Source organism: Polypterus senegalus, chromosome 11 (assembly GCF_016835505.1).
Source record: "Polypterus senegalus isolate Bchr_013 chromosome 11, ASM1683550v1, whole genome shotgun sequence".
NCBI classification, from domain to species: Eukaryota; Metazoa; Chordata; class Cladistia; order Polypteriformes; family Polypteridae; genus Polypterus; species Polypterus senegalus.
In genome coordinates, this window is record NC_053164.1 from 129,249,835 (window position 1) to 129,263,592 (window position 13,758).

General features: G+C 38.6%; 1 protein-coding gene across 2 annotated transcripts in view; it reads left to right on the forward strand.

Moving 5' to 3' along the window:
• LOC120539518 overlaps positions 1-13,758 on the forward strand; it is a 580,969-nt gene that overhangs the window by 35,865 nt on the left and 531,346 nt on the right. Inside the window, exon 7 of one of the 2 annotated variants that reach the window (XM_039769656.1) lies at positions 167-1,296. The exons of the other annotated variant lie outside the window; for it this stretch is intronic. Coding sequence (XP_039625590.1) covers positions 167-279 — 113 coding nt within the window. The 3' untranslated portion in view covers positions 280-1,296. Of the gene's footprint in view, positions 1-166; positions 1,297-13,758 lie in introns of those variants that run through there. 2 annotated transcript variants of the gene reach the window in all.

Genomic DNA, 13,758 nt, shown 5'->3' on the forward strand with positions numbered 1-13,758 from the left:
CTACTGAGAACAACTGTGTGGGCACAAGAATCAAACCGAGAATGCCCATCTGTGAAGTGACAGTGTTGCTCTTTGCATTACCCTTATACCCAAATAAATTTAAAGACTCTTCATTCAATTGTGCTTGTTGAATATTTCCTCAATATGTTTTCATTTTATTTTTTAGAGACTACCTGCAGTGTGGAGTGCACCTTAGTAGCTAAAGGAATTGCAACTGGGTCATTTTTCATTTTTGTGATTTCCCTTCATCTATATGCTCATCTTAGATACAGTAAGTAAAAGAAGGGTAGTGAGAGTGCCACTGATCAGCAGATGGTGCCTGGACTTTTAAACAGAAAACAAGGTTTCTCTCTTTTAACATTTACTAGGGACTCAGATATTAAAGATATTACATTTGTATGCAATATAAAACATTGAATCAAGAATGTTTACCTAATCAGCAATTAATCTTTGTTGGTGTCTTATACTATTTGGACTTAACATTGCGGTAAAAGAAATCTAGGCACATTACCAAACTGGTACTATAATACTCCAGTCTTCGGTTTAGAAATGGTGGACACACCATCTCATTTCCTTCTTGGTCATATTTCAGTGTTCATGTCCTTCATCTTTGATACCTCAGGGCTTTGGATGTCTGTATTGCTAAGAAACAGATTTAACATTTAATTTCATCTTTCTTCAGTTAGTTCCACCTTGTTTTATTTGTATTTCTTTGCTCTGTTCCACCCATTCAAACACAGCTTCTTCGCTGTGCGCCACTTCGACTTTACTGTTAAGTTTTCATGTAATTTTGCCTCAATTTATACTAAAATTATATGTTTAAAATGTAAGTCTTTCTTCCAAAATCATAATCATCAGCATATTCTGCAAATGCAGCTCATATTATTTCCAGAACCCCTTCCATAGAACTCATTACTCCTGTCCTTTAACAGCTTCACTGGCTTCCTATTAAATATCACATTGATTTTAAGATTCTGCTTATTACTTACAAGACTCTTCATCATCTGGCACCTTCTTATCTTTCTGATCTTCTTCACATAACAAATTCCTTCTCGTATCCTTAGATCTTCTTCCTCTATCAATCTTATTATATGTCCTGCTCGGTTAACTACAATGGGGTTTAGAGCTTTCAGTTTAGTGGCCCCTTGCCTCTGGAACTCTCTCCCACAAGACATTCATAATATCGGCTATCTTTCTACCTTTAAATCTCACTTTAAAACACATCTTTTAAGCTGGCTTATTCTGTTTGATAATTTTAGCTGATAAATTTAAATTTAATTTTATTGTATGTATTCTGGTTTTATTGTACAGCGATATCTTATTAATTTTATGCTGTGACTGTTGTTATTAATGTGCTCTGTAAGGTATCCTTGTGTGCCTTGAAAGGCACCTATAAATAAAATCAATTATTCTTATATTCAGTATATATTTTTATGCTGTCAATATTTTATGCATTTCTTTTTCTGTAATTATTTTTGTAATTAGTTGTAATTTTGTTTTCTATTTTGCATTTGTTCAGCTACAAATTAAATTTTGATCACAAACAGTGAAGAATTCTTTCTTTTCAAATGAACACCTCCAAAGTAAAGAACATATCTGAAAAACAATCAAACTACAGTATATGTTAATAGCACTGTAAATGCTATTATGGAGACGTGTATAACTCTTGTGTGGTCTGACATAGATGAGATAAAAGCCACTGCTGAAGGCACCAGAAGACAAAAACTCAACTTGAGGCGAAACCTCAGCCCGCTGCAAGTACAATGCATTTGAAGATTTCTCAAAATTAATTATTGATACCTGAAAATATGTCTATTTTAGGATATCTGAAATACACTTTACAAAATTTTAATTTTGTCTTATTAACTGGTATTCTGATTTTGAGTACAAACAGTATGAAAAAAATACATAAGCACGAACATGTGAAACATAATGAAATGTGTACAAAAAATGTATCTATATACAGGGTAATGTGAAGTCTATTCTAGAACTATTTTATGTCAGCCACATTTTGGACATTATCATTTAATAGACAAATAATGACAATTTCACTTGGTGAGTTTAATAAGATAAGAAACAGCACAGGGATCAAACAGCATGGAGAAAGAAGTAGTTGTGTCTTTGGAAGAGATGCTTGTCATGGCAATTAACTTGGAGGAGCATGTTGAAAATTTTGATATAGTCTTACATACACTGTACAATGCAAGTTTATGCTTAAAAAGAAAGAAGTGTGCCTTTTTGCAAGATTAAGGCACAAAGCAGATGGACATGGAGACTTAACCCTGTAGGGAGGAAAGTGAAGGCTATCATGGAGACCACATCCATCCATTTTCCAAACTCACTTACCCAGAGCAGGGTCACAGTGTAGCTGATCATTACAAACACAGACACACTAAAATCAAGGTTAGCAAAACCAATTTACTTAACCTGCATGTCTTTAGATTGTGGGAGGAAACTGAAGGACCGGAAGGAAGCCCATGTGTACACAGAGAGAATATGCAAACTCTACACAGGGAGCACCCAGGACATGAATCCCTTTCTCTTTATTGCGAGGTAGCAGTGCTATCACTGTTCTACCATTCCACACATCACAAAAGCTCCTTTATTCAAAAAAATGTTTACATAAATAAAAAGTCATTTGTGACTATGAAATACTGTATTATGATAGGTTTTTACATAAGAAAAGAGGTGCTTTGCCAGTGAAAAAGTAATGGCAAGAAGCATTCAAAAAGTCAAAGGAGTTAATTCAGCCTGTCAGTATGTTACTGCACTATTCAGCAGACAAAGGTCTCGTACATCTGCCTGATGCCTCACCCTGTGGCGTAGGTACGGTGCTGAGGGAACATGGAAGTGAAAAATCTTTAGGGTTTGTGTCACACACTCTCATACCTACATTGAGAAACTTAACTCAAAGTTAGCTTATGATTAACTGTGATATTTAGGTTTCAGAAGTTCCATACATATCCTTATGGAAGAAAATGTAAAAATTTCACAGATAATAAGCCACTAATAGCACCTTTTATAAAAAAAAGAAAATATACCACAAATGTGTTTACCCAGAGTCCCCATATGAGGTGTGCTCATGAGAGCTTATGAGTGTACCATTGTATATGAACCAGGGAAATACAATGTAAGTGGCTAATGCTTTAAGCAAACTGCCAGTTCTGGAGGCAGAAGAAGAGAATAAACAGATGGAAGAGTCTATACCATGATTATCACAAACAGAGAAGGATTTTGGCCCTGATACACCTTCAACCAATAAAAAATTGGGTAACTGCTCACTGGTCTTTTTTGGTGCAAATGTAGAGGGGAACGGCCATTTTTAATCTTAGAAAATGACAATAGAAATTGACATCAAGGTTGAACATTTAACCAAAGGTCCACAGATACATATTTTTCCAGATTTGAGCAGGGGTAAAGGAAAAGAAAAATAAGTGCGTGAAACTGCCTGCATGTTAGTCTCGGATACCCTAACTTTTTATATAACAGCACATTTTGGATTAGAAAATGAAATCATTCAGCATTGCCAAAAAGATGTCCGTGTTCCTTTCGATCAGCGATAGCAATTCCGCTTTCTGGGTGTCAGTAGCGCTCTCAGTCTGGGAGACCGCTGTGGCCATGACCAGGATTTTGTGACGGTTGTGCCACTCCTTTTAAAGATTACTATGCAAAATTTCTACGGGTTCATTGGGGACATTGACTCTTCTATCACTGCTGACCCTTGCCATTCGGCCTGAAATTTATGTGGATCAGACAGGGTCAACACCATCACCGGATCCCCTTCTTAAACTCTCAGAGTTTATTTATCTTGTAATTACATTTTTGTGCCTCCTGCACTCTCTGGTGATGTTCCACCGCAATAGAGATCAATCTGGCAATCTGCTCTTGCAGCGAAATTACTCGGTTGACATCAGCATATTCTCCCCCAGGAGCTGTCTTGTGAGTCCCTGTCCATTCTTCCAAAAAATTTCCAACACCCTACGTCGTCGGCTAAATAATAGTTCGAAAGAGCTCATCCCAATGCATGCTTTCCAGACAGCAAACAGAAGGAAAGGTACAAATGTATCCCAGGAAGTTGGATCGTCATGGGCTACCCATCGAATCATCTGTTTTAGGGTTTTATTAAATCATTCAGTCAGGCCATTTGTCTGCAGACGATAAACTGTGAAGTGTAAGTGCTTAATTCTGAAAATTTAGCATTGCTGCTTCATGATGCGAAACATAAAGGATGTACCCTGATCAGTTAGAATCTCGTGTGGGATACCAATACTTGTGAACATATCTGAGAGTGCTTTTGCAGTAGTTTGGGCGTTCGCCCGTCACAGCACTGCTACTTCTGGGTATCTTGTGATGTAATTGATTAACACGTGCATATAATGAAAGCCACATTTGCACCTGGGAAAGCAGACATCTAAAATAGGCATAAGTACAAGGGTGCCCTGGCGGGTCTGTGAGTGGAAACTATTTGACAGTCTGGAACAGGCCTTACAAAATTGCTCTACATCCCAGCCCATGTTCACCTAATAAAAGCATTTCGAAATGCGTTCCCTTGTCTTTTCTGCACTGAGGTGACCACCCCAAAACATAACTGTGAGCAATTGTTAAAACCTTCTCCCTATGCTCACTTGGTACTACCAGCTGCTCGATACGTCCATCACCCATGCAATCAGAAATCAATAGATACAGAAATCCATCCTTAAGTAAAAAATGTGTTTCAAACTTTGGGCCCTCTCTCCCCAGATAGTAAGAGTCATTTGCAACATGGGCTTGTCAGAATGCAAAATCCAAGTTGTATCGGCTCGTTGTAGGTGAGCAAACTCTGCCTGGATGGCAGTCTCGGCTTCCTCCATGTTTGATACAGAATTGCATTCACCTCCCACTGCTATTTCATTTTAGTCTGGCTCAGTATTGAGTGTCCAGTCTGTGGAGGCTGTTGGTACGTGTGATGGCACAGAAAAGTTTTCCAGCTGTCCTGGGTCTTCACTTGAGGATTTGTCCCCCAGCTTGCTGGACAACTCTGGTTCAATTTCAAACCTGTTTCCTTGAATGACATTGTCTGCGGCGAGTCCCTCTCTATGCACTACGGTAGTAGGTGTCCCTGCATGTGGGAAGAGGGCATTCTTTTTCCTATTAGGTGTATCCAGGGTGAGGTGTCTGATATGGCAGTCTAAACCTTGAAGTTCTTCCCTTTAAATTTCAGAGGGAGTAATATAGCTTTGTATGTTTTAATGTCCCCATGGACCCAGCAGATGTTACCTTTGTCTGTGGTCTTATAAGGGGTGTGACCGAGTAAGTCACAGTGGACTATGCACAAGTCGCTACCAGAATCCAACAGTACAGAGAATTGAAGTCAACATAACAGTAACCTTAAAATTGTCCTCTTTTAACATGTTGGGGGAAACTTGCGAGTCACATACCCGGGCCAGACCGATAGCCATTGTTTATGCAAGGGGGAGGAGACACTCCCTACCCAGATGTCCCAGTTCATTACAGCGAAAGCAGCTGCGTTTAATCTGCACTATGGTGTTCACACTCTGGCGTCTTCTAACTGTGGCGGTAGTGACCCTGAAGGTCTGAGCTTGTTGGATCAAAATCGGGGTGATGCCTGGGTAGCCCCGTTGTTTCCAGGTGGCTTGTGCACCCTGTAGTCTGTGGGTCAGATCCAGCAGCATGTGTGTGTCGTTCCGTAGCATTTGATGTCAAAGGCTCTCATCAATCCCTGACAGGATTGCATCAATAGAGAGCTTCTCCACAATGTGCTCAAAAGGATCTCCGCGGATCCAGCTTTTAATCAGGTCCACTAAGCTGTGGATCTGTCCTCGTACAGGGTGACCTGGATCAATATGGTGACAGCCAAAATTGGCACCCCTTCACCAACAGGGCTCACAGCCGTGTGGAGGAGGATCTGTTGCTTAAGGTAGTCATAATTCCGTACAGCTTGGATGGCTTCTCCAGTTAAAAACGGTGCAAAAAGAGCTGCCCAGACTCCCCTGTCTCAGCACATCAATGTGGCCATATGTTCAAAGAAGAATAGGAAACATTCAGGGTTGTCTGAGAGAGCTATCTTCGGCAGCACATCTCGTGGCCTTGCCAAGGCAGGGGTGGCCAGAGGAGCTCATCTTGTTCCAGGGGTTGCTGTACTTCTTGGGGATCCATCAGTGCAAGAACCCCACTCCTGGTACCATGTGATGTGTGAGTAAAATAAAGGAGTCCAACCTTGAACGGAACATCAGTCTATTGCCTGGTATACACACTAGGGCTGAACTCATTTTGATCTGCCAGGTCGCCTCTGTAATGACTATAAACAGACACTGTCACTAACTCAGGGCTTCCTAACCTGGGGAAAAGTTACCCTCCAGGAGGTAAATTTGCTGAAAGAAGCTGAAATTACGAAGATCTCGATAATTTGGCAAAAATTACATGAGGCTTGCTTTTACAACTGTGACAAGAATATCGAAATTCAAGGATGAAAAGCAAGAACAAGAGTCTCACTGATTAAAGTGTTCTCATCAATTGAATATGTTTTGTTCTGGTATACTGGAATCTGCTATTCATGAGATGTTTTTAAATAAGTGACTTAGCATTGTCATGTACTATTTTTATTGCTATTGTTATTTAAATCTTTAAAAATGTTAAAAACAGCATCTGAAAATGATGCTTTTGTCAGTCACTTTGTCATGGAAGAATAATAAACTGAAATAGCTCAACAAAACAGGGTGAGGGTAAATTTACGTTTTTAAAAAGAAGCCACAGTGTACAGATTTTTTTCAAAACATGGCAGGATCTAATCAGTAATATTTTAGAATAAGCTCTCAAAGCATTTCTTTTTCTCCACCATTCATCTCTATTGGCTTATCAAACTAATCAATTTAGGTATGTTTAAAGGCCTTAATTTTTACTCCATTGGCCATGCTCTCTCTCTCAGGGGAGGGGGTCGACAGGGAAAACGGTATGAAAAAGGCTAGGAACTCCAGTACTAGCTGAAAGTCACAGGGCTAATTCAACGACTCTGACTGAAGTTATAGACAAAGTTACTTACTGTTTAGCTATTTACTGCTCAGGTCCTCAGATCATAGGTGTGAAACTTTGTTTATTTGCTTAAATTCTGCTTAACACAAACTACAAGGTATAACATATGAGGACTAATTTTCAAATACCTATATCTGCTTTGAGAAAACAACCTCATAATTAACAGCATCTTTTGAACAAAGAGGTTAACAGTAAGTGTTTGGCTCAAAAGAAATACTATATGACCGTTTGAAATGTTCTACTGAGAAAATGACAATTTGCTCAACACAGCTCATCATTTCTTATTCACTCATCTAGAGTGAAGCACTACACTGCTTGGTGACTCACTCCATACATCCATGAGGAGGAGGAGGCTGGGAATATGCATGACAAACCACATGGATTAAGACCTGAGTGTAGTGGATGACACCTTAGCACTACACTGGAACATTGTGAGTTTTTTAACGGTGGCTGGAGTGCCAATCCTGCCACCAACTCCCACGTTTTCCCTATAAACAGGAGGACCTGCTTGCAGGACTGGAAGTAGATTAACATCATACCCAGGATGAAGCAGTTGGAGGTTAAGGGCCTTGCTCAAGGGGCCAATGGAGCAGAGTCACTTCTGGCATATTATGGAATTCAAACCAGCAACCTTCTGGTTGCCACTATGGATCCCTATCCTCAGAGCCACCACTCCAACTATACATCCATGAATTATAAAAAATGTTAGTATTTTTGTAAGATTTACCTGGAACCCCGTGTTCTTTGTTTAAGTAACAGCTAGCAAATATCATCATTTAGACATTTCATCGTGACATCTAAGTATAACTTACAGTTACAGAGAGAAGAAGTTTGACCGTCATTTGTTTATATACCTAACATTTATCTAGAGGATTCAACCTTTTCAGGGACTTTTTTAGAGAGTATTATGAGTATTCCTACACCCACTTGAGGAGCAATCCAATGAGGTAACTCTGTAATGTATCACCCTATTTCAAGAAATACAGTTTCACAAGCTTGGGGTAGTGATAGGAACAGTGAAGCTAGAAGTACAAATGGGCAAAATGAGTTATTGTGCAGATTTACTGGGCTCTGAGTACATGAGAGGATGGGAAGCACCACACATGCAGTACACAATGACTAAGGAGTGGAATTGATACTTCTCTGAATGAAGAATAGCAAATTGGTGTTGGCTTGTAGTTCAGATACCTCCAAACATCTGAAAAGTTCCAAGGCTAGTTACAACAACAATGGCCTAACGTGTGTGCCTCTATGTAAAATGTAGGGAGCACTTTGATTTTTTCTTCTAGTGTTGTGACAATGCATATGTAAATGAGAAACAGCTGTTATCCTCAAAGTATGTATGGAAAATAATTTATACATTTCTAACAAAGGAAACAATATAAAAATAAACACATATAAAATACAAATGCAGCAGTAGTATTGCTGTTTCTTACTAATACTAATATTAATTGTACCAATAGAGTTAAAAATATATTTGCAACAGATTGCATTATTTAATCAGACTCACAGTTTATTGTTAAATCTTTTCAAATGTATTGAGATGTTCATAGATTCATTTCTGAACACAGAATGTTCATCACATTGTTCATTCTGTGAAATAAGGCATCTAGGTTTCTAAGACTATATGTGGAAATCATTAAAAGTGTTTAAAATGTGTCCAATAAGAATTTGAATAAAACTTAGCTTTAAGTGGATTATCTTGAAATTAATATTGCTGTGATTGTAGATCTTAATCTCAATCATTTTGAATTATCTAGTAGTATTTTGTGAGGGTCACAGTTATGAAGTCTCTTTTTTCAACTTTCGGCATAATTAGCAATCGTTTAATTTTTTGCAACATTTTGGCAACCATTTTGGTTTCTTAGCAGTGCAAGTACTGAGCACACCAACAGAAGGAATTGTAAGCATGGAAATAAAATAGTTTATTTTATAATACTAATAATATAATAAAATAAATCAGCTCTTTGCAAAATGCTGCTCTGCAACACACACCCCTTCACCTTCACTGATGACAATAATAAACACTCAACAAATAAACTACTAATACACAATTAAAGTGAAGAATTAACAGAATGGAAAAAGTCCTTTAAATGTCCAACAGCAGAATTACTGTTTTCTTAAAAGTCTGTAAGTTACAGTGAGCCATACATCAAATTTAGGGAAACAACTGTCACCCACCACCTCCTCACACAGGCGTATCAGACCCTCTTCTAAATTCAGGATCCTCTATATCTACAAGTCCTCCTGCCTTTTAGAAAAATGAACTCATGTTCACTTGATGTCTTCTGTAGAGGGAGTATTATTTCTCTTGATAATTTTATTTTTTTTTTTTGGAATTGGCCTTTCATCATTTTTTCTGGTACTGCACTTTCCCCTTTTTAGGTTTGGTCAAATACCCCGCACCCCTTTTTAGCTTTTATAGGCCCTCCGAGTCAGGTGCTCTTTCCCATGTAGTCCATAGGCTTCCAACACCTATTCGGACATTTTACTATTTACAGCAATGTTGAATAGGTACAAACAGACAAGGACATTAAAAACACACGACATCTGTTACAAACATATCTTTAAGCATTAAAATAAAATTAGTATCAGATACACAATACGCAAACACTAAACATAAAGTAGGATTGTACAGTGTTGCGGGATAGCGCTGCTGCTTCGCAGTAAGGAGACCTGGTTTCGCTTCCCGGGTCCTCCCTGTGTGGGGTTTGTATATTCTCCCTGTGTCTGCGTGTGTTTGCTCTGGTTTCCTCCCACAATCCAAAGACATGCAGGTTAGGTGCATTGGTGATCCTAAATTGTCCCTTGTGTGTGTGTGCCCTGTGATAGGCTGGTGCCCTGCCCAGGGTTTGTTCCTGCCTAGTCCTGGCTGGGATTGGCTCCAGCTGACCCCCGTGACCCTGTGTTACGGTATAGCAGGTTTGAAAGTGACTGAATATTTTACTCACCTCCTTAATCAGTCATTTTAAACATATTCATTGAGAATTAGATTATTTTTTGATTTATTCCTGTGTCTTTATTAATGAACACAGTATAACGCAAAGGTTTCATAACATACTGTCGTGCATGTGCATCTGAGGATCTCCTTGAAGGCCCATTCGAGGTAAATGGTAACCCACGAGGGCGAGAGGGGGCGCTGTCTCCAAACTTGTTCTCTTTTTCCGCATAGCTTCCAAAAACCTCCCAGTGAAGGAAATTAGCTCCACCCCTTCCAGTCCTCCCATTATAAAAAGACCGGGTGCGTCCACTAAGTCATCTTATCTTGATGCGACCAGTTCTGCAGAGTCAAAGCACTGGGGAAATTTTCTGTTGTTTTGTTTGCTGTTGTCAAGCATTATTGTAGTTGTGATTTTGTTCTCGCTTGCCTTATGTTGAGAATTACAAGACGGTACCTGTTTAAGTTTGACAAATTTGAAAGAATTTGGAGTCCCAAACCTTTCCAGCTCCACCCAACAATGCATATATAGCACAGCAATATGAACTAAACAAGGTTGCAGACATTTTCAGCTGAATTATTGTTCAAGTTCATACACTCTAACCATTGATAGCAACGTAAAATTTTAATACTTCAAGTGTAAATATAGCCAACATAAAAACCTGGTAATATTTAATATTTTAGTTACCATACACAAATTATGGTTTACAACTCTTGAAAAGTCAGAAGCATTACTGCTTCATGATTTGAGAAGAATTTATGCAGTCTATGTGTGCCCTCCATATCTGTGTGTGTTTTCTCCTAAATCCTAAGGATGAGAACTATGTGGGAAATGTATTCAATAACATAAGCTACAGTATTACTGACTGACAAGTAAAATTCTTGGTTCATTTGGTGAGTGAAAAGTTTTGAGCTTGAACATGAAACAGATATTTTATCACACCAGTTTTGTAAGTGGCCAAAATATTTGCTCCTGTTTACTAAATTATGTCAACTACATGTTTTTGTATTTGTAGTTTATATTTCTAAGTCAACGTGGATTACAGTAATTTCAAAATCAAGTACCCTGGTATCACTGAATTTCTAACAAAACAACATAACATGATTCTGGAAAGCTTATTAGGGTACAGAGAAAAAAAAGGCACACAGTGGGGAAAACGCATGAAAGGTTAACTTCATTCTTGACATTTCCACTTTAATCACATTGTTATTTTGTCATTAAAGTAGAACAACATAAACTTCATCTTAAAATCGTTTAATTAACCAGTTTCTCAAATCACATCGTAATTAAAGTAGCATATTAAATAAAAGCATAGTTTAATGTTTATTATATACCAGCAAAATACCCATGCTTCGCAGCAGAGAAGCAGTGTGTTAAAGAAGTTATGAAAAAGAAAAGGAAACATTTTAAAAATAACGTAACATGATTGTCAATGCAACTGTTTTGTGACTGTTATGAGTGTTGCTGTTATCAAGGATTTGATTATCGTTATTTCTTTAATTCAGGTTCGTATTTGGAGGATGTGTTGTGTTCAAGTTACATTCCGTGTTTGTCAACCGTTGTAAAGATAACAGGTTTCATTCATCGAAGTGTTCACTACCAAAATCGGTACTCGTGAATCTAAGATGTTTAACAGGCATTCCCGGTATTAAGTTGTGGATTTGCCTGCGAATATTTAGCGGTAGCGTGTCTATGAACTTAATTTAAACTTAAGTTTTACACCTTGCTTTCCCATTGATATGTCTACAAAAGCTTGTTCAGCTTCAGAGGGTTGTTCCTTTCTTACTGCATCAATAAACAGCTCGTCTTCCTCTTTATGTGAGACATCACACACTGCATGCATGGGTTTACTTTTCCCAGTCCTGCAAACTTTAGCGAAGTGGTTCAATTTACCACATTTTTTACACTGTCTTCCTTTAGCTGGACATTGACTTTTTCCACCGTGTGCATTGTTTTTGCAGTAGTTGCACTTATGAATATGCTTGCATGCGTCACTCGCTTCATATTTTTTTGTTGCCTTCTCAATTGTGTAATGCGTTTTTTGTTCATCGCTCTTTGGAGCTCTTGCTCGTTGTTTGCGTACTGCATTCACAGTCAGTTCATGTGAGCTGCTCGGAGTACATACATCGAAGGTTCTCAGCTGTGCTTGTGCTATCTCATGCGATCTTGCGATGTCCACGGCTTTATTTAATGTTAGCTCAGACCCGGCATTTAAAAGTTTCTGTTGCACTTTCGCTGAGTTTGCGTTATCCACTAATCTATCCCTGACCATCTCATCTTCGTTTGCATAAACACAGTCCTTCACCAGCAATTTTAACTCTGTTACAAAGTGATCAAAAGTCTTGTTTATACCCTGCGTCTTCTCATTGAACTTGTATCTCACGAATATCGTATTCGTCTTAGGCAGGACAAACGCCTCAAAATGGTCATAATAAGTTTTCAGTACCTTGGCTTCCTCCTGGGTGAGAGTCCATGTGTAAAAAATGTCTCTTCCTTTTTCCCCAGTCCACAGGAGCAGGCAGCTGAATTTCTCACTCTCATCTTTGCCTTTTAGTGGGCCAGAAAACATCAGCTCCACATGCTGTCTGAACTTTTTCCATTCTCCCAGCAGGTTAAGAGAATCCCAGTAAATTCATGGCGAGGGAACTCCAACAAAATCCATGACTGTCCTCTATTCTGACAACATGTCTTGTTTTTACAAATTGTGAAAAATGAATTGATGGCAAGACTTTCTTTTAAAGTATGCAGGGGAACATTATTTATTACAGCTCTTACATTCACGACATTCGTGTTCTAAATTAACTTCCATAATAGTAACTTTGAGGTCCCTTTTTCTGGTGCCTTCCTGATGACATTGGTGCCTAAACCATGACTGATAATAATACATTTCAATGATGTATAAATATTACAATGATCACCTCGATAGACATCTCACCACCCAAATCGCTACTTGTGAATCTAAAATTCTTAACAGGCATTCCGGTATCAACTTTATAATTGGCTTGTGAATATTTAGCGGCAGCGTGTCTATTGGATTGCTGCTAACGGACAGCCTTATATGGGCAGGCACTCAAGTACGTGGGAGGCATGTGTATGGGGGACGCAACTCCACCTCACACAGCAACCGAGCTGCAGGCTATGGCCGAAAATATGAACATAAGTAGGATTCAGTTATGACCATTAAGCATAGAATTTCAAAATGAAACCTGCTTAACTTTTGTAAGTAAGCTGTAAGTAATGAGCCTGCCAAATTTCAGCCATCTACCTACACGGGAAGTTGGAGAATTAGTGATGAGTGAGTCAGTGAGGGCTTTGCCTTTTATTAGTATAGACTATTTTACACAACATAATTTCATCCCAACAAAGAACCAAAAACATGGCAATACAATGAAAATATTTGCAATCAATGGCTTTTCAATTGATTTGAGACATTTTTTAGGCAATGTCAGGAGCAGAGTTAATAAAGAAGTACTTTATACTTACTAATTTGGAAGATGGCAGATGGAAGATATCTAAGATTAACTTTGAAAATACATCCATGCTTTGAGGCAACCTTGGTTTTAATGATTCATCTGTACATCATCTTATTGTCCATCCATCCATCCTTTTTCATATCCCCTTATTCTATTCAGGTTAAGTGGGGTTTCAACCATCAGGCATGAGCCAGTCCTTGACAAGGCACAACAACTCATATCAAACCTACAAGTGTGGTCCAGTAAACCTAACATACATCTTTTTATGTGGGATGAAAGCAGAAGTACCCTGAGACAAACCTCACATATAAGCCATG